The sequence below is a fragment of the Pyxicephalus adspersus genome, chromosome 1 (genome assembly GCF_032062135.1).
Source record: "Pyxicephalus adspersus chromosome 1, UCB_Pads_2.0, whole genome shotgun sequence".
NCBI classification, from domain to species: Eukaryota; Metazoa; Chordata; class Amphibia; order Anura; family Pyxicephalidae; genus Pyxicephalus; species Pyxicephalus adspersus.
In genome coordinates this window covers 132,096,238-132,115,552 of record NC_092858.1, presented here as the reverse complement: position 1 = coordinate 132,115,552, position 19,315 = coordinate 132,096,238, and the positions used below count along the sequence as shown (strand labels likewise).

General features: G+C 33.6%; 1 protein-coding gene across 3 annotated transcripts in view; it reads right to left on the bottom strand.

Annotated features, from left to right (window-relative positions):
* NLGN4X (neuroligin 4 X-linked) overlaps positions 1-19,315 on the bottom strand; it is a 158,806-nt gene that overhangs the window by 86,507 nt on the left and 52,984 nt on the right. For all 3 annotated transcript variants that reach the window (XM_072427433.1, XM_072427452.1, XM_072427442.1), the window contains exon 2: positions 11,123-11,882. In XM_072427433.1, the coding sequence (XP_072283534.1) occupies positions 11,123-11,594 (472 nt within the window). In that variant the 5' untranslated portion in view covers positions 11,595-11,882. The remainder of the gene's footprint in view (positions 1-11,122; positions 11,883-19,315) is intronic.

The following is a 19,315-nucleotide window of genomic DNA, read 5'->3' as shown; positions in this document are numbered from 1 at the left end:
ACCTATGGTTTGACGAGAGCCATAAGATCATTTCAGTGACTGTTACTTTTGTATGGTGAAAACTTCAGGGTATAAAAGGAAAATTAATGTAACATAGAGTATTCTAGTCTACCATCGGCTATACGCCCAGTGGCTCATTCAGATGAAATCCCAGTGCCGGTTTTCATTACACTCCCCTCCCTTGAAGAACATGATTATGGTGATGAACTATGTGACAACAATGATGAGGAGTTTGAAATTGAAGAAGACTCTGTTCATAACGGATTTGATCAGCATGAGTTGGGTGATTTGGCATGTGATTTGGGACTATCGAAGAAGGCTTCAGAACTTCTAGCATCAAGACCACGTGAGGAAAACTTACTTGAAAAAGGAACAAAGGTATTGTACTTTTGAACCAGAGAAATTGAATTTCTGCAGTACATTAGAACTGACAGTGGCTTTGTTTGTTGTCATACCCTACCTGGTTTAATGGAGGAATTGGGAATTCCAATCTATAACTCAACTGAATGGTGACTATTCATCGATAGCTCAAAGCGGAGCTTAAAATGTGTCCTCCTTCACTGTATGGCAATGGCAATATATTTGGGTCACCAACACAATTGGGTCATCTGTGTTGACCTTAAAATGGTATGTTTCCTTCCTGGTCAGCAACGTGGATACACCAAGTATCGCTGCTATCCGTGCATGTGAGACAGCAGAACTCATGAGAGGCATTGGGTGGAAAGGAATTGGTCTCCAAGATCTGCCCTAAAACCAGGTGATCCAAACATTCTACATGAGTCACTTGTTGATAGAAAGAATATTATATCCCTGACTCTGACCATGAAACTGGGTCTGATGAAGTAGTTTGATAAAGCTTTGCCAACTGAAGGAGACTGAAGGAGAGTTTCAAGTACCTCATTTTAGCTTTTTCTAGCCTGTCATTTGAAAAAATGAAGGCCGATGTGTTTGATAGTCCACAGATTCGGCAGCTCTTCAAAGATAAACATTTCATCAGGACAATGTCAGAAGTCGAAAAGAATGCTTGGTTATCATTCAAAGCCATTGTCAGGGGTTTTCTTGGAAACACATGAGCAAAAAATTACACATAATTTGTCCAGAAACTCTTGGAGAGCTACAAAATACTTGGTTGCAATATTTTCTGCATGGCCACCTTTCTAACTTCGCGGAAAACCTTGGTGAAGTCAGTGATGAGCAAGGTGAACAATTCCACCAAGATATGAAGGTCATGGAAGGACGGTATCAGGGTCGATCGGATGTACATATGATTATTGTTGGAGCATCTGGCGGGATTTTCCTAACACTGAACACTCCAGGAAAAGCTATAAGCGTAAATTTTTATCTTTACTGCTTACCCAATTATTTTTCAAATGTTTTACTGTAAAAAAAATGTCATATAGTAACAATAAATCCTTTGTACGAACAAATGAAATTTAAATAAACAGTATATTCAAGTTATTGTTTCATTATTTTTTAATTGTATGTAAAATTGTATGTTTTTTGACAAAAATAGAGTGTACTCAGTATCTAGGTTAACACATCATGCTGTCTGATGCTCACTAAACTAAAGATTAAGCTGCTCATGTATGGATGGGATTTAGGGAATTGATAGCTGCCTATTTTCACATTGACCAATGCCAACAATTTTTCTGACAGTTCTAGCCATTGCTCAAAATTAAATGGAACTATGGCCTCAATACTTATGGGTCCTTAAGAATTTAGCTAATAGTCAAAATGTGCAAACATCTATTTTTTTACTCCTTAAAATGACAGACACCTAGTGTTATGTACAGTTTTCATAGCAGTTTTTGTAAATGTAAGAACGTAAGAATTAGTTATAGCTGAAGCTGGCATGTTGGCCATATTGTGATTGTTGGCAATGGTATCATAACAACGCCAACAAAAACAGTGTTGGGTTTAAAAAAGCATGGGTTGTAATTAAATTGCTGGATAATGTGATTGGTGAAAGGTTATTTTTTTTTTAAATGTGTTGTAGATACTTATATTTTAGATAAAATATTTTTGTATGTGGGCCTCTGCAATCTTTATGGCATCATAAAGCATGTTACTTAAGTAATTTGTATAGTGCTAATGCTGCCCTATAAACTACATGAAAAGACTCTTTCCTAACCAAAATTTGTAAATAATATGTTACCCTGATGGCATGTTAACCCTATGGCTTCCAGTGCCTTTCTTAACAGAATTTCAAACCAAGGTTTTAGGGCCTATTTGTTCCCACTTTTTCCACTTCACAAACTTTTAAAGATGCTTAACTGAACATCTGGCCAATATAATGCGCTCGTAAGTACCAATCCCTATTTGCAATTTTTACAGGGTCGGATAGTCATTTGAGACTTGAGTGGCCATTGTGTGCAAGACTCCAAATTTTCTTTGCTTTCAGGATGAAACTGAAGTCACAATGCAATGTCATGTCTTTGGATGCCTTTGAGTTAATTGCTCAGCGCTGGAGACTGACCTCAGGCTATCAAGCAAAATGTAATGATCCTTAGGAATACTAGACACATCAAGACCTTGTAAAATTTTTCTTTCATGTAAATCACTCAACATGCAAATCTGTTTATTTTTTCCATATTTGTTTAGTTCCACATGAATAGCATGTACATCTTCAGCATGTATAGATAAACTAGAACAACCATCAACATGTTAAATTAGGATAAATCAATGTTTTACCAAGTCACACTTTCTTGTTCAATGTTTCAAAACACATTTTTATGTGCAAGCTTTTGTGTGGAATTCACTGGAGTTCAGAAAAATCAATTAGAGAAAACCAAATAAAGCAATTTAGTAAGCTTTCCTTGAATATTAATAGGGTAATTTACTCAAAAATATTCAGCTAAACTAATTCAAATGGAATCACTTGACTTGTTTCAATTACTAATTTAGTTCATGGAGTTATTGACATTTCAGTGATCCAGTGAATCAATATGTAGATTTTAAGTTTAAAGTTGTCCAAAAAGATTTAGTATACAAGCAAAAGCTGACCAATGCATTAAAAAACAAAATTAGAAATGAATAGTATGGCTGAGTCCATAATTGTTTTTCACAAAAATAAAATCAGTTCTAAAAAATGGATAACAATGGACAGCACAGATCAGTTTTTAGCTCTTTATTTGACAGGCGGTAGAAGTCAGCAGAATTGCCATGCTTTGTGCTACATGCAGCATCCAGGGGCAGTTCGCCAACCATAGACTTGATGCAGTTTGAAAGCGCAAAAAATCATGCATTCTTGGAAGTTGTTATTTTTAAAATTAAAGAAAAAACTACTAGGCTTTTAAAGCTCCCTATAAGAGTCCAGAAGTGACAGCCTGGTACTGTTCCTGGGCACCTAGATTTTGACAGTACAAGTCTGAAGGCAGTAAAGGCTGCAAAAAAATATCCCAAGTCTGAACTTAACCTTAGTCCATGTATACATCTTCATACATATGGCTAATACCGGCTAAAAATACACAACACATTTGATCTCTAACTGCTCCTAGATCAAGTTGTCATATAATGGGTGTTTGGTAATGTGTGATATTGAAGAGTAATATAAAACAAAGAATAAACTGTTCTACATAATTTAATAGTAATGTTGAACTAAAGTTCTTATAGCAAGATATTGTTAAAATCTAAAATAATGATATAACATTTTTTATTATCTGCTGCAACATTGTGGTAAATAAAGTATTAAAAAGAAACTGTCACATTGGCCCATAACTGTTCTGCCAAGGTTCCTTTCCAGCATAAAAAAAGACATTTATGATTGTGCTTTACGAATTGGTACTAGTCCCAGGGCAATGAATTACCACAGAGTGCAAGCAGGTTTACTGGACCAAGATTAAAAGCTTATTCCTATAGCAATCACATTTAAAGTTATTCTAGAAGGTATATATTAGATTTATGTAACTACAGAAAGGCTTAATCATCAAGAAAAATTATATGTACAAGTAACAGGTGATCTTTAAATGCTTACATCATACAGTGCCTGGGGGAGATCTCCTCATTCTACAGTTGATATTTGTGATTAGGGATGGGAGGAATTAAGAGTTTTCATTTCCCAGTGAAAATCCAGGGACATCAGCAAAATGTTGCCTTTGTCTGACATTAATGGCTCATGAGAGTTAAAGAAGCGCCATTCAACTATTCTGAACCAGTTTTCAAGACAACAAACAATTATTAGCCTCACTATTTTTTAATAAAATTAAACATAATTAAAATTAATTAAATTAAATTTAAAAAAAAATTAAAAAGTTACACTACACTATTAGCTTTCAAATTCATTAAAGAGAATAAACACAAAAACATAAAACACTAAAATATATTTAATTTCAATTTGTCAGAAAGATTGAGACAAATGGGGACGTTAAGGCATGGTGGATAAGATGTTTACAAGAAGCTATTATTTTACTTTCATTTTGTCTTTTAGAACAAATGTTTTTTGACCAAGCAAGTCCTGTAAAAGATTGAACTGGAATACAAGCCTTTTTTTTTAAGTTTCCTAACTACCTGTGAAATGAAAAGTTTCAAACAGAGAAGACTACCAGGCGAGATTGTCATTATGGCTCTTTGAAAGAAGAGACAGCCCATTTTCTGTAGGCTAGATAGATGTGAAGATGTGAGAAATGTGTTAGATGAGATGTTACTATGCCCAGATAATGCTGGGAAAGCCCTTTTCTGAGAGAGGGCACAGATCCCTGAATTAACAATAAAGCATCTGAAGGATAGGAAGGAATTGGCCACACAACCAGTCCTCTACTGCCATGCTCAACTTTATTTGCATCTTTTCATCATTGTCGTTTTTCCTATCATAATCAACTTTAATTTAAATTGCTAAAAGAAAAAAAAAGTGTTTATTTTGGCATGGTGAGTAATTAAAAGTTGAAAAGTTCTGGTTATTATAAAGAAAATATCAGAACTTAATTTACCCTATAGTCTATAAGAAGCTGGTTACAATACAAATACAAATAATTGCATTAGAATTCTAACAATTGAATTTGAAAGATGGTATACATATAACTGTATTGGTTTTTGTTTTAAGTAATATTTGTGTTAATTTTTAAGTTAATAATTTGCCTATATTGCTAACATTTTGTGTAAAAGGTTATATACATATAAAGTATACATAAATAAAATTATATAATAAATTATTAAAGTATAATTACCCTTTGGCACTGAATAATGCTCACTGGTGCTTGGCTGTTTTTTAGGCATTCACTGGCCCTAATCTTACCCTACATGCATTGCACATTGTGTGCAGTGAACAGAACACTCAATGGAGGTCAGCAATGGTATCGTGGGTAAGCCAAGACTGGCAATAAAGTTGAGAATAGGCATAAATGGACTTTCTGTGGCCTTAATCGAAGGCTATGTACACACGTGCAATGGTTCTCGTCCGATAATCCTCCCAAGGCCAATATCGGACGTGAATCTTACATGTGTACAGCTCTCATCATCCATCATCCGAACGACCGTCCTGACGGATCCACAAACAATGGATGAAGAACGATTCTAATGGAAGTGAAGGGGGAGAGAGCGCAGCGGGGTGCCGCTCCATCGTTCTCCCCCTCCCCTCTCCATAAAGCAGAACAGTGCTGTATGTACAGCACTCATTCATGCATCATGCAGTCGTTAGTAAAGATCATGAAAGATCCTTTCCAATGACACTTATTGCACGTGTGTATGTAGCCTAAGAGGGAGAAGTTCTGATGCCACAGCCCCAGTGGGGAAAGTTATTTTTTTTGCACAACTACCCTGCTGCTCCTATCTGGAATTTTAACCTGTTGTACAAAAATAGTTTATTAACTGTTTCCTGATGGTGAGCTGATTTGAGTTGTTAAAAGGTAAAGTTTTTTATTATATTGTACATTGTACAAAATAGTAAGGCTGTTGGTTTAAAATCATCTAGTGGCTGAATTGGACAGTGAGGGATTTAGTAGGGTTGTAACTGAGCCTGTTCACTTATCAAAGTAAATTATAACACATGAAAAAAAGCCTGCAAGCAACACAGCAACTAGTTCTTTATCCTTTGCTTGCCTTTTTGAGACTGTTGCTTAAATCAATGATTTGCTTTTCACATAAATTAAACCAGGAGTATCTTAACTGATTCCAACTGAGAACAGCAAAAACATAAACACCATCCTATGACATTGCAGGTATAATTTCCAGTGGAGCTCTACAGAAATGAATCATGTCCTCTCTTACTAAAGTCAGAAAATAGAGATATTCCACATGGATTCACTTCTGTTTTCTTTGCCTGAGGTGATTCAGAAGGGCATAGTGCACTACAGTCAAGCCATTATTTAAGATGTGCAGACATTTCTAATTAATTCTGGGCATGCATATGCCTGCTCTTTAGCTAAATAACTACTTTACAGAGCTTTATTTTCTTTCCTGTCTCGGAGACCATAAAAGAGGTTATATTATCCAATGGAATCATAAATCCTGGCTTCGTACGTGAAATATACATTTGCTCTAAAAGCTTTAAAGCGAATCAAGGTGATTTTGTGATCTTGGTGATAAAATTGCTATGCCAAGTTTCTTCAATTTATTAGAGCAAAGTTTTCTTCTTGCTGAAGTGAGATTGTAATAATCAGTCAGCAATCTCTTTGCTTCCTTGTTTGTGCAGCATAGAGATTCAAATGAGAAAAGGTCAGGGATTAAGCACAGATTAACATTTTGCATCCTCTTCAATCTCCTACTTTCAGTGTTCATAAAGAATGTTAAAACTGTCCTTGACAACATTTCTCCTATGCTTTTTCTTTGCAAGTACCTTACTTTTTACCGTTTACAAATTTATAAACTGAAAACGGGAAAACTGAAATGAGTATGCATATTGTGTAAATATATTCTTTTGTGTCTCCAATGAACACATTTACACATTGGTATACTGTATACACACACACACATATATATATATATATATATATATATATAAATAATTTGTCCTATACCATGAAAAAAATTTGATTACAATGGTATACTGAACATTAAACTAGAGCTTGTTACTACATAATTATATCATTAACGAAATTTGCTATTTTATACCTCCTCAATTTTGTTTACACATTAATTTGAACCCTAAAGCAAACTTCATGGAAGATGCATTAGGTTTTCTTTCTTAAGGTAAAATACATTTTCTGCAGGTGCAGAAAACTATCTGCAGATCTTCCTAGAACTTGTAATATTTCTGTACATTCAACTGAAATATCAAGCAATGTTTTCATCCTGCTTTGTTTAGAAAAATACAGAACACTTCCTTCAATGTAATAGAGATGAGCTGTAATGGATGCCAAGAGTGCTCTTCCATATACACAATAGAGGTAGTAAATAATGTCAAGACAGAATGTGTGTTTGTGACAGAATCACTAGGTGAAATCAAGGGGGAAAAACTTGAAACAAGGAAAGTAATATAGCCATCATATCTATGTAAAGCTGCAACACTTTACATTTTTGGGTTTAGATACCTTTTAAGACCTACTGTATTTTCTATGCATTTTGTGAAATTATCATTGGTAACAAATAAATTACTCATGTGTTGTGCTACCATTGTGGTACAGTTTTTATTTTCAAATAGACATATTATTGTTACTGTTGCTGTTATCACCATTATTATGTTCAATTTAATAGAATTTTTCAATGTAAGTAACCTACTTTTTTAACAAAAGAACTCAAAGTCTTTTCAATAATAGACCATTTAAAATGGCACAAAAACAGCTTGGCCATCTCTGCCTCCAGCAACTTTCCCATAACATGTAGAATGAGGTTCTAAAGTCAACAAGTCATTGCCACTGCCTATATACTGGCCTGTTACACTGCTCAGTCTAGTAAATAGCATAAACAAATATACATGTTTTTCTTGCAGGTGTTCAGGCTGAATGTTGTGTATTTAAATTTCTGCAAACCTTTTTAAAATTATGGTTGATTCTGGCAGGATGAATTTTTTAAAGCTATAATTTACTGCACGGCTTTTGAACTATAACCAGCAGGGATACAATGACCAATAATTGGAGCTTTCCTATGTGCAATCCTCTCACTTTATAATGGGGGGTAAACACAAGGCAGCCTTAGTGTATAGATAACTATTGCAGAGATAGCACCTGAAAATCTGAGAAAATCTGAGAAAATGTACAGGCAAAAGTTAGTGTCTGTTATAGCAATATAATTTTATTCTGATTGATTCAATTGAGTTTTTTGATTAATTTACGTCTTGGTATCGGTACAATTAACCCCTTTGATTTTTTTTCTTTATTTTCTTTCTCTTTTTTTTATTGAATTGTGTGGTTGTTTAGAGTTCAGTGGTCACTTTAAACTGCCTTAGGAACCTTTTTTTTTCTTTTAATTTTTAGGTACCCCTTAAATTCCAATCATACCCTTATCTAGGCACGATTAATAGCTCATCCCCAATTCTCTAACTTCTGAGAGAAATGTATACATTCTTTACAGTATATTAGGTACAAAGCTACATCCTTAATACGCAATAATAAAAAAACAAAAAAAAAAACAAAAAGAAAACAAGCCATTAACTATAAAAACATTAGAAAAAAAACACAAAATTAGCAAACAAGATAGTGTTATTAAACTATTGCTTTTCTGTATTTTAAGCACACAAACATTTTCTAAAGTTTTTTTTTTACTTTAAACTAGCAATGAGAAAACTTTATTATTCCACAATTTCAGCACACTTCAGTCAAATTTTGCAAAATTACTTCATTATTTAGCAAAAATGAAAACAGAAAGTGAAAATAGGGTGGTTTGGGTAGTTTTTAGAAGTATCATTAGCTGTAAATTCCTACCATCAGTTTTTCATTTTAAACTGTCTTATGAACCTGGTCTTTTGCCAATACATGGTCCATTATTGGCCTCTTTATTATAATTTAATTTTTTTTATTTTTTATAATTTTATTTTACAAAAATAAAAACCTGGAAAAATGGTAAATATAAATATTTAGGTGACAGTTAACAAATTGGGTTCAAAAAGAAAAACAGTGAAAATGGTAATACAAACAATAATTAATAAAGTAAAAATTAAAAATTAAAGTAAGAAAAACACATTTTATTAATTAATTTCACAGATTCCCTTAAACGAAAAATGTGTTTTTAAGCTTAATAAATAAAGATTTTACTTTGGAAAAACTTCAAATTAATTCACCCTGCCCATCACCTCCTAAACTATTTATTAATTCATCTACTTTCTGTACTTCTTTCATTCAGTTATGTGTTTTAATTCATTAAATTCATTTTTTACTAAATATTTGCTTTTCAATATGACTAATGTTGAAGTTAACGATCCAGATATTTAATATGAGGAAAAAATCCTTTAAATCAGTTTCCATTGTTATTGAAAATACATTTTACTCTTTTCCCAGCAACTTAGTAGTGATTATGTTATTTTAATCCCTCGTAATAATGCTTACTGTGGTGAATGACAAGCATTTCAAATGGATTTTCATTCTAGTACAAATGTGGGAAATGAACTCCTCTCCTATTACTGACAGTTCTTTGACTGACATAATAGAATTTGCCATCCTTTGCTTATAAAAAAAAAAAAAAAAAAAAATCTGGAATGTGATAAAGAAAGTCTCTTATGTACCAACTACTACTAAATAAATAGGTTTAATTATAAAACATGGCAATTGTGATGCAGTTGAAACAAAATAATTGTTTTTATACCAAATGCCTGCTTTGGGTTAGTATTTTAAGGGCAAATGTGTGATAAACAAGCCATTCATTTGGTATTATTGTAATACTTAAAATGCAAAAGATGACATTTATTACATGTTATCATATATTAACCTGGAAAAAAGGAAACATATTTTTAACTCGTGCTCCAAAATAAACTGGTAATGGGAGTTAAACTCAAAGAGTCATATTCAGACCTTTGACATGAAAAGCAAATTTCACAGTCTGTCTCCATGGTAACCAAGTTTCTTCTGTCAGGGAACTGTCATGTAAGGATATGTAATGTGTTTAATCAGATTGTATGGACAACAATTGCCAGCCTTTGCCTACCCCTTGCTGTTTTTATTGTTCTTATCTTGGGTTCTAGAAAAGAAATCTGTCATTTTACTTTTTAATAATCAGATAGGCACTTACAGGCTAACAATTACAGACAAAGACATAGTCAAAAACAAACTAGTGTTATTTTATCTACAAAAAACATAAAAGAGCAATAATCAATAAAAGTTAAATGTCACAATTAATAAATGTGGTTTTAGGTCGTTTATATGGTCATTTAAAGATTTAAGGCACTTTTTACATCAGCAATATTTCAGAAAAATAAGGCAGTAACAAATAAAATGAAATTAAAATGGTGGTAACATAAGGCTCTGTTTTAAAAAACAGGGAATTTTTTAAACATTCTTTTCATGGAAATCATTTACTGCCTTTGAAACACATGGACTTGAAAGATTCCCAAGTGTGAATGTTTGAGGGAATATCTGATTCTGTTTTATAAATAAAGCCCATAGTGCCAGTAACACTACAAGTAACTAAATTTCAAGTTAGGGGTTTTCAAATTTACAAAGCCACTTTTATTCTAGGAATCTTCTGTAAATAATGTATTTTCTGATTTTTTTTGTTAACAGTACCATAAACATACTGCTATCTAATAATAAAATACTAAAAATGTCTGTAGATCCCTAATGGGTTTGAACGCTCTGTCATAAGTATTATTCAGAAAATTGGATTCTGGAAACACAATGTGCATACATATATTCCTGTTGTAAGACACAAGACATAGGCATGTATTTTTCCAAGTTTTACCACATAGACATGCATTGGATTTACAAACACACATACACACACACACAGGCACACACACACAAGATGGCTAAAGTAATCTTTTCTTTCTAGCACACAAAGAGGAAAACCAAATGAAATATATAACTTTAGTGTAGAAACTAAGAACCAAACAAGCTATGATCAATAATTAAATAAACATAAAAAATGATACTAAAATGTGCTATTTCGGCAATGACAAACTAGTTTAAAAATAAAACACTGTAGAAAATAGGTAGAAAATGCTACAAAAAGATAAAAAAAGGGAATTATGAAGAAAGGCATGTTTGTTTAGATAGGTAGATGATAGATTTTTTAGATCATGCCATTAAGGTCAAGGACTTACCATCTTCAGTTGGCACATAGATGTTTAAGTATAGGCAATCTTCACTTTGATCCTGAACATAGGTTACAACTGTATCTAAATTGGCAGTAAACCATACAGGCAGCATATCATTTAATAACGATCTTTCATCTGGAAACTGTGGACATACTGGAGCAAACTGGGTTGCATTTTTGATACCAGTCCACGAAGAAGGTGGTTCAGGGGGTTGGAAACGCCTCTCTCCGGTTGGTGGTGCAGCATAGGGAACTCCTAAATATTGCTCTACAGGTCCAAGAATCTCAATGGATAAAGATGTTCTTGTGCCACGTATCTTGCCATAGTTTGTAGGAACAACTGGATGCTGTGCTTGGCCATCTATTATTGTAAATCGTACAGCAAAGGCTGTAATCCATAGTAGCAAATTTGAGTTTACAACAACACAGACAGGAGTGAAGATCAAAGGCAACCATAATAATCCCTTTGGTCTCGACATCGTTTACATCAACATCAGCAAAGGTGAGATCTCCCAGAAAGAGAGGAAAACCAACAAACAGGTAACTTCAGCCAGGATAAACCAAATTCTTTCAATTAGATAAACCACAAAAATTATTGCCTTTTTTGCGTTACTGCCATCTGTAAGATCCAGATTACTGGTTTTGTAAAGCCCATTCCATGTGGATAAAAAAAATTGATAGAATGCTAATCCAAGTTTGAATGCCAATTTACATGCTTAATTCAATCATTGTATTTTGTGTACGGTGTCCCTTTGCTGTGAGTCAGTCTGAAAAATAAAAAACAAATGTGGTTTATGAATATATATAATCTGATCAAAACTGCTGGATATCATAAATAGGAGAAAGTCAAAAAACTTGAACAATTTAATATTTGTATTAGTACAATTCCATTTCATAGCAAACATAGCCTATATACATGAAATTATTAGTTACATTTAGTACATAAAAACATATACAATGAACTGTGCAAAGGTCTCTTCTTAAAGCAAAATTTTAATTATTTACCCACTAAAAATATGATTGAATAAGAATTAATTCCCTGTATACCAGTGGCAGTTCAGAAACACAACTGGAAGACAATTAAGTTTATTTTTTTTTTCAAACTCCAGAATACAAGAATACAACCAGATAGCTTCTTTATAAACTACAGTGGAGAAATGGCCAAAAATATGTAGAACACTGGGCCCTTGCAGGAGATGACTGTAAGGTTACTATGCATCTGACTTTGCCTTTCTATATTGTACTGAGTTAATCAGTATAAGCAACCACAACTGAGATCATTTGTGTACTACATGGAGTGCATGTTTAATTTTATTTGGTTTATATAGACTGACCAGTGGTAAAAAGAGTTAAGATCATCTCCATTCAACATGGCTAAGGTTCCTATACAGATTGGAAGGTTTTAAAGTGTGCTGACTTCGAAAATACGATTAGAATTCATTATAACCTTTGAATTTTAAGAACCTTCAAAAGATCTTGATTGCTTAGTTTAAAAACTCATAAATATATTTAAAAGGGATTGGGGTAAAGCAATATATGAATTCATAAGATTAAATGTTTTCATTTTTAGATACCTTAATTTGCTTGCTATGAGCGCTAAATTTACAGGGATCCATATACCATAGATTAAAAGTGCTTGGAAGAGGAACCTAATATTCTGTAGCTCTTTATTATAATGTTACTGTACATGATGACAAATAAACATGGCCGTTTTTTAGAGGGTTTTATTGGGGATTTGTTTAATAGAATCTAAAGTGATTATTAAAATGTCAATGTATACATTTTATATAGGTGGAAAAAGGTAATTCCCACTATGTACATATAGTAGCGTTCTGAGAGTTGTGATGCCAAATTTAGCCAGGTAGGTTTTGCATGTAATTCAATATTCAATTTAAATATACTAATTTACTAATGTTAGTGGTGTAAAATGATATGCATACAAACCAAATTCATCTTAAGTATAAAACAGAACAACCTGTTATACTAAAAACTGTGATCATATTTTATTTCTGCTAGGAAAATCCACAATTTATGAGCTTTTACCAGAAAGAAGGCTTTCGTAATGCAGCATTTAATTATGTAATAAACAACACTACATTATCAGCATTTACAGATCATCATAAACAATTCCAACTACCTTGGATATGTCCTAAGCTAATATGTATCATTATGAATATTTTCCAAAAGGGACATCACTTGACATTTGACTGATTTATCAAGGCTAGATATTAATAGGCAACCCGAGGCCAGCATTAAAATTTGTTTTGGGTAAAAAATAAATAAGTGAAACACAAAACAAGGTAGGTTAGCCTGCTGATTTTAATAATGGCAGTGCAGATCAGGTAACTCATGTGCACAAATTATTGTCAAAATGATGGATGCTTGACTGCAAGAAAACTGCAGTTAACATTTGTCATATAATATGTCAGTTACATTCTTTGGCAAGAGTCAAGATAGCGTGCTTTCTGGAAATTTATGCATTTATTGCTCTTTTTTAGTTACAAAATGCCAAACAGCAATTTCAGGCATTGTCCCTGATTTATTAAAGCTCTTCAAGGCTAGACAGGATACACTTTTTTCAGTGAAGCTGAGTGATCCAGCAAACCTGGAATGGATTTGGTCCAGAATTGAAAACATTTGCTAAGAAATAGCAAATGACCATTAAGGAATCCATTGCAGGTTTACTGGATCACCCAGCTTCACTTAAGAAAGTGTATCCTCTCCAGCCTTGAAGAGCTTTAATGATACAGGCCCATTAAGTAAAAGTATTCTATCAGCTGCTTACAAGTTACACCACCCAGTAATTAATGCAACAAAATTATGTAATTTGATTTACCGTATTTTTCGGACCATTAGACGATCCGGACTATAAGACGCACCAGGTTTTCCGCACGGGAAAACAAGAAAAAAAAATAACTTTAGGAAGGTAAAAATAGATTAAGGGAGGTATTTTGAATTGAACACTTACTACTATTTTCTTGAATAAACTTGAAATATTTTTGAGGTTATAGCAACATTGGATTGAATAAACAGACCCACAGATTCATATGGTTCAGTGGGAGGTTTATACTTGACCTATAACTTTGCGAGAGGTTTTTTTTCTTTCCTTTATCTTGATACTGTTCCTTCCTTTTCCATTATACCTCCTTATGTTAAGAACATCACCCATAATGGTTACCTTGGACTAGTGAGGAGACTATAAAGACTTTTAACCTTCTTCCCTTAGTGAATGTATTACCTTTTCTAAGCCACATGTACTACATTATATATATATATATATATATATATATATATATATATATATATATATAGGACCAGATATATTGGGCCTGATTTAGTAAGCTTTCAAAGACTACAGAAGACAGGCTTTATGGGTAATGAAAACCTGAAATGTATTTCCTAAAAGTCATTTGCTATTTGTTGGCAAATGTTTTCCATTCTCGACCTGATCCATGCCAGGTTTGCTGGTTTACAGAGGTTCACCCATGAAAGTCTATCTTAAATAAATCAGACCTATTGCTACTATGATTTTTCTGAATTATGGTATGGTACTTAACATGCAGGCTATGCTCCCCTAATACAGCTCATAGTTTAATTCCAAATTTGATTTGTGTCTTTATGACTAAGTCTATACCAGTGGTCCGTGGACCACTGGTGGTCTGCAGCTCTGACTGGTGTGTCCCCCAGTGGGGTCAGGACAAGGACCCTGCTGGGGGTTGCACCCCCCTGAGCTGCGGACTATGTTCCCCGATGGACACCTCAGGGCTCAGACTTGTGATGGGAAAGTGGGCGGGTTCTTGCATCATGTCATCACTATGGGGGAAGTTTCATCCCCTTTGAGTGACACGTGGCTCCCGTAGGTCCGAAAAGCTTGGCGACCACTGGTCTATACGAACTGATCTCTGAGTGTTAAAATGTCCAGGCTTGCAACTATCCATTGATTCTAATAGGCCAGTTCACCCCAGAGTGTTTTCTTGATGGGCTGTAAAGAAAATGGACCCTGCAGACTTTGGATAGTGCTCATACACACCTGAAAACATTTAAAAATGCTTGTAAACATTTCAAAGGCCCCATTAAAATGATGGGGCAAAAATAGACATCTGTGCCCGTTTTCAAGCTTTTGTGGTCATTTTCGGGCATTTATGGGCATTTTGCTCTATTCTACCTCTTCTCTGCTACATGTCTTCAAATAAAATACTTTTATAAATACTTAAAGGCTCGTAAAAAGCTTTATGGGCATTTATGGGGATTTGAACCAATGAACCAGTACTAGACATTGCAAGTGATTTTCTTATTCTCTGGGGAATAACAGGTATTTCATCTAGATAAATAAACAAGATAAAGCTTGATGGCATATTTGAACACATTGGATGCAATGTTTTAATAAAAGACTTTTTGGTTAGTTTACTAAAGTAGTTAGGGATTTTCACACAATAAATTGTAGAAATTTTAGGATCTCAGTTGTACTCCCAGTCTCTTGCTACCACTTCTTATCTCAGTTGACTTTAGAACTAGCTGTGCATCGTTTCTCTGAACTGGCATCCTAATGGGACAATTGTGAACTGAGCAGTAAATATTTGATGTAAATAAAGAAAACTGTATAAACCTAAAATATGTTAAACATAATTGACTATATATATATATATATATATATATAATGAATTTTAAAAGTAAATGTTTTTATTTTTTTCATAGGAATTTTCCAAAGTTATATACAATATTTATTGTTTAAATATTTTATTAATCCCAAGACTCCTAAAAAAAAAAAAAAAAATTCTGCATGCACTGAAAAACAGAAAAATGGTGTCTAGAAGGTAATTTCAACCCATGAAAGGTAACAATTCCGTTTGTGCTCACTATGTTGGCTTAGAGATCTATCATTGCAGTTCAATACTTCTACTTTGACCTTCAAACTTAGTATGTAGCTCAAAATGCTTTACAGTACAGACAGTAGCAACTATTCCTCCATGAGCCCTTTACATCATTTTCAAAGCTTCTTTCAGCAGTACTACATTTTTCCTCAAAGGAAAGTTGCACCTTACTGCAAGGTTATCAGTGTATTATCATCAGTTTTTGCATTAGTTGTTAGTAAAATATCAAGTATAGTTCTGGGAACAAAACAAAAGAAAGACTTATTACATCAGGGACACTCAGTTATTTCACTTTTCCCTGTAAAGCAGACAGCAAACATAACTCTTTCCAATTTGCAACACACCAATATTGTACTCAGCTCTCCTGATGTAATAAAAAATATTTATCAGGAGCCTTATAATGGCCCTTTGTAGAATGATTACTGTTCAGATTATTTAGAGTGCTCCATCTGTTTTCACAGCACATCCGAAGATGCATGTGGACTTCTATAATTTTAACAGATGGTGCCATGAATCCTTTGCTTTTCACATACTCCTCTAACTGTAGATCATGTGGAAAACTCACATTCTTTAAAATACAAGTCAACAATTGTATTTACATTCAATATCATGTGATGTATAATGTTACTAATAATTGTATATTTGATACCAATGTAAGTATCAGTATATATGTGTGGGTATATATATATATATATATATATATATAAGCACACACTGACATATGTTATTGGTCATTTATTTACCAACCACTTTCTGTCAAAGCTTAACTTTAGGCACATATAAAGAAGTTGACTCAATCATGACTTCATAAAATGTAAAATACTTTTCCACAGTGTCAGTGTCTTTGTTTGTAGGGCTACCTTTAACCTTTTCTGTTAATAGATGAGAGGTGCTATGCATTCCTGTAATCATTCCCCAGGGTCAGAGAGTGGCTATCTGGGGTCTCCCTTAATAAAAAGGGTTTATAGGTTGTAATAAACCCCACTACTGCAGACCACCAAATCCATTTGAGGGGAAGGTTGCAGGGTTGAGGCCCTGTCCCTCAACATTCCCCTCTCCAACCATTGTGGGAGCATCCCTCTACTAGTTCCCTAGAGTGAGGGTGGCTATCCTAAAGCCCTCCAAATTTTAATACCACCGTAGACCCCAAAGCTTTTTGGAGGACAGGTTGTGGATATTAGGCCCTGGTTCTCAACATGTCTCTCCCCCACTGTTGAGGGAGCATAGTGGGTTTGATACAAACAAGAGTGGCTCACAGTTCCCTTTTTCTGACTAGTTAAGCCTGACATGGACAGGAAGGAGGACATAGTTACTAATCTCCTATTTAGGCCAGCTGGGTTCCATGCCTTGAGAAGGTCCTTATTTAAATATCAGTGGGATCCTTTACTTTTTTTTTCTTTTCTTTTCACAATTCAAAAATTAACAACACATGAAGCTTTAAAGCATTTTAACTGCGTTATTTAAAGGGTTTGTGTCTTGGTATATTGTTTTCTAAGAAAATGCACATGAGGAAAGACCACAATTTAAATTATTGTTATAGGTATTTAATTTTAGTATTTGCTGAAAAAACTTTGCTGTTTGAGAGGCCAGTCTGTACAAAATCCAAGCTGACACAATTTAATACACATGTAATTGAACCTAATTTGGCACACATGTAAACTCTAACAGATCAACTGTTTTTTTTTTGTACTTGCAGGGTTATAAAGTTATAAAACATGGGGCAATGTGCATGGATGTGCTACATACCATATGTGTTTTTTTACTTGCCCTTACATGCATTTTAAGATGGAAGAGCCTTTTAAATGGAAGGACACTGTTAATCTTATTTAAAGCAATCATTGCAGGACAAAGATATTTCTCTACATTAAACAGTAAAAAGAAAGTTAGCAAAACTTTCAGCCAAGTTTTCTTTTTAGCTAAAAAGAACATTTTGACTTGATAAGGGCAAATCGGTAACCTTAAAGAAAGTATAAAAAACAGTCTTTTTGGTGAAAATGCAATCAAATTTTATGCAAGTCTAAATCTATCAGTATGTACAATATTGTATGCTTAATGATCAGTTTAATATTTATACATATTAAAACAAATGAACACTGTACTGGGTATCCAGTAAGAAATATTGTGCCACGTTGGTCTGAAATAGCAAATACTTAAAAGCAATCGTTCTTTTCTCTTTTGTCTTCAATGTCTAAGACATTCCCATTAGCTGATGTTTTATGATGGCTAGACTAGATAAGCTTACATTTCTGCTTGTTCTCCAGTGCTGCTCAGCTCACTTGATCATGCAGTTTTAATAAAAAATGTAGCATTTAAATGAGACAGGGTGACTGTTTTTGTAAGGCTTTTTATTTTTGTATTGGTTGAGATTAGGTTATAAAGTGTATAACAGGAGGATGACATAAGATGGCAGACACTCCATTAAAATAATAATTCATTTCTATTTTTCAAGACTTAGTGACTAAAGAAAAGTATATTGGTCATCTGAACATAATTTAAACACAAAAACAAGAATTAAAAAGTTTTTTTAGGCTCAAATACAAATATTATAAATGTAATTAATTAGGTATAAATATATATACATACATATTGTAATAAATAAAAAAGTGTAAAACCTAAAGCTGGGGAGAATCATCCTCTTTGTCACAGTGTTCTGCGTGGAAAGTGCTGGTAAACTAAAAATATTATGGGTATTTATCAATGTTTTCTTCCAAGATTTATACCACTTTTACCCAGGGGTTACATAGTTTTATTAAACACTTAAATTTAAATCAGTGTGAATTTGGGGGAAAAAAGATTTATAATTCTAAAATGTGAAAAACATTGATATAGATCTTTTAATTTTCAAGGTGCAGTAAAATTTATCTAATTGTCTAAGTGGCCATTTTCTTTTACTTCATGTTGTGTTCATGGGTAAGAAAGTGTAAGGTAAATCTCCCCATCTTCCTATAACAATACAAAAACTGACAAGAATCATAACCCCATCCTACTCCATCCACAAAGGAGAAAAGTTTCAGCATCACATACAATTTTATAAATATCAAAATCCCATTTAGCCACTTAAACTAACATATAGCTTCAAGCCCCCTATTTGGCTATGACACTTTCTTAGCATCACACAAACATTGCACTTGTTTCTTTTATTTGTCTTTTTAAATATTTATTCTGGATAAATGTTTCTACCTATTTATATGTTCATTAATTCAACACACACAAACCCTGCAATCAGTTTGTCCAGACAGTGATCCATCTAACAATATGCAACTACTGGTATGATTGGAATATGGCATGTTATTGGTTACTGCAGGGGTCACCAACCTTTTCGGACCTAC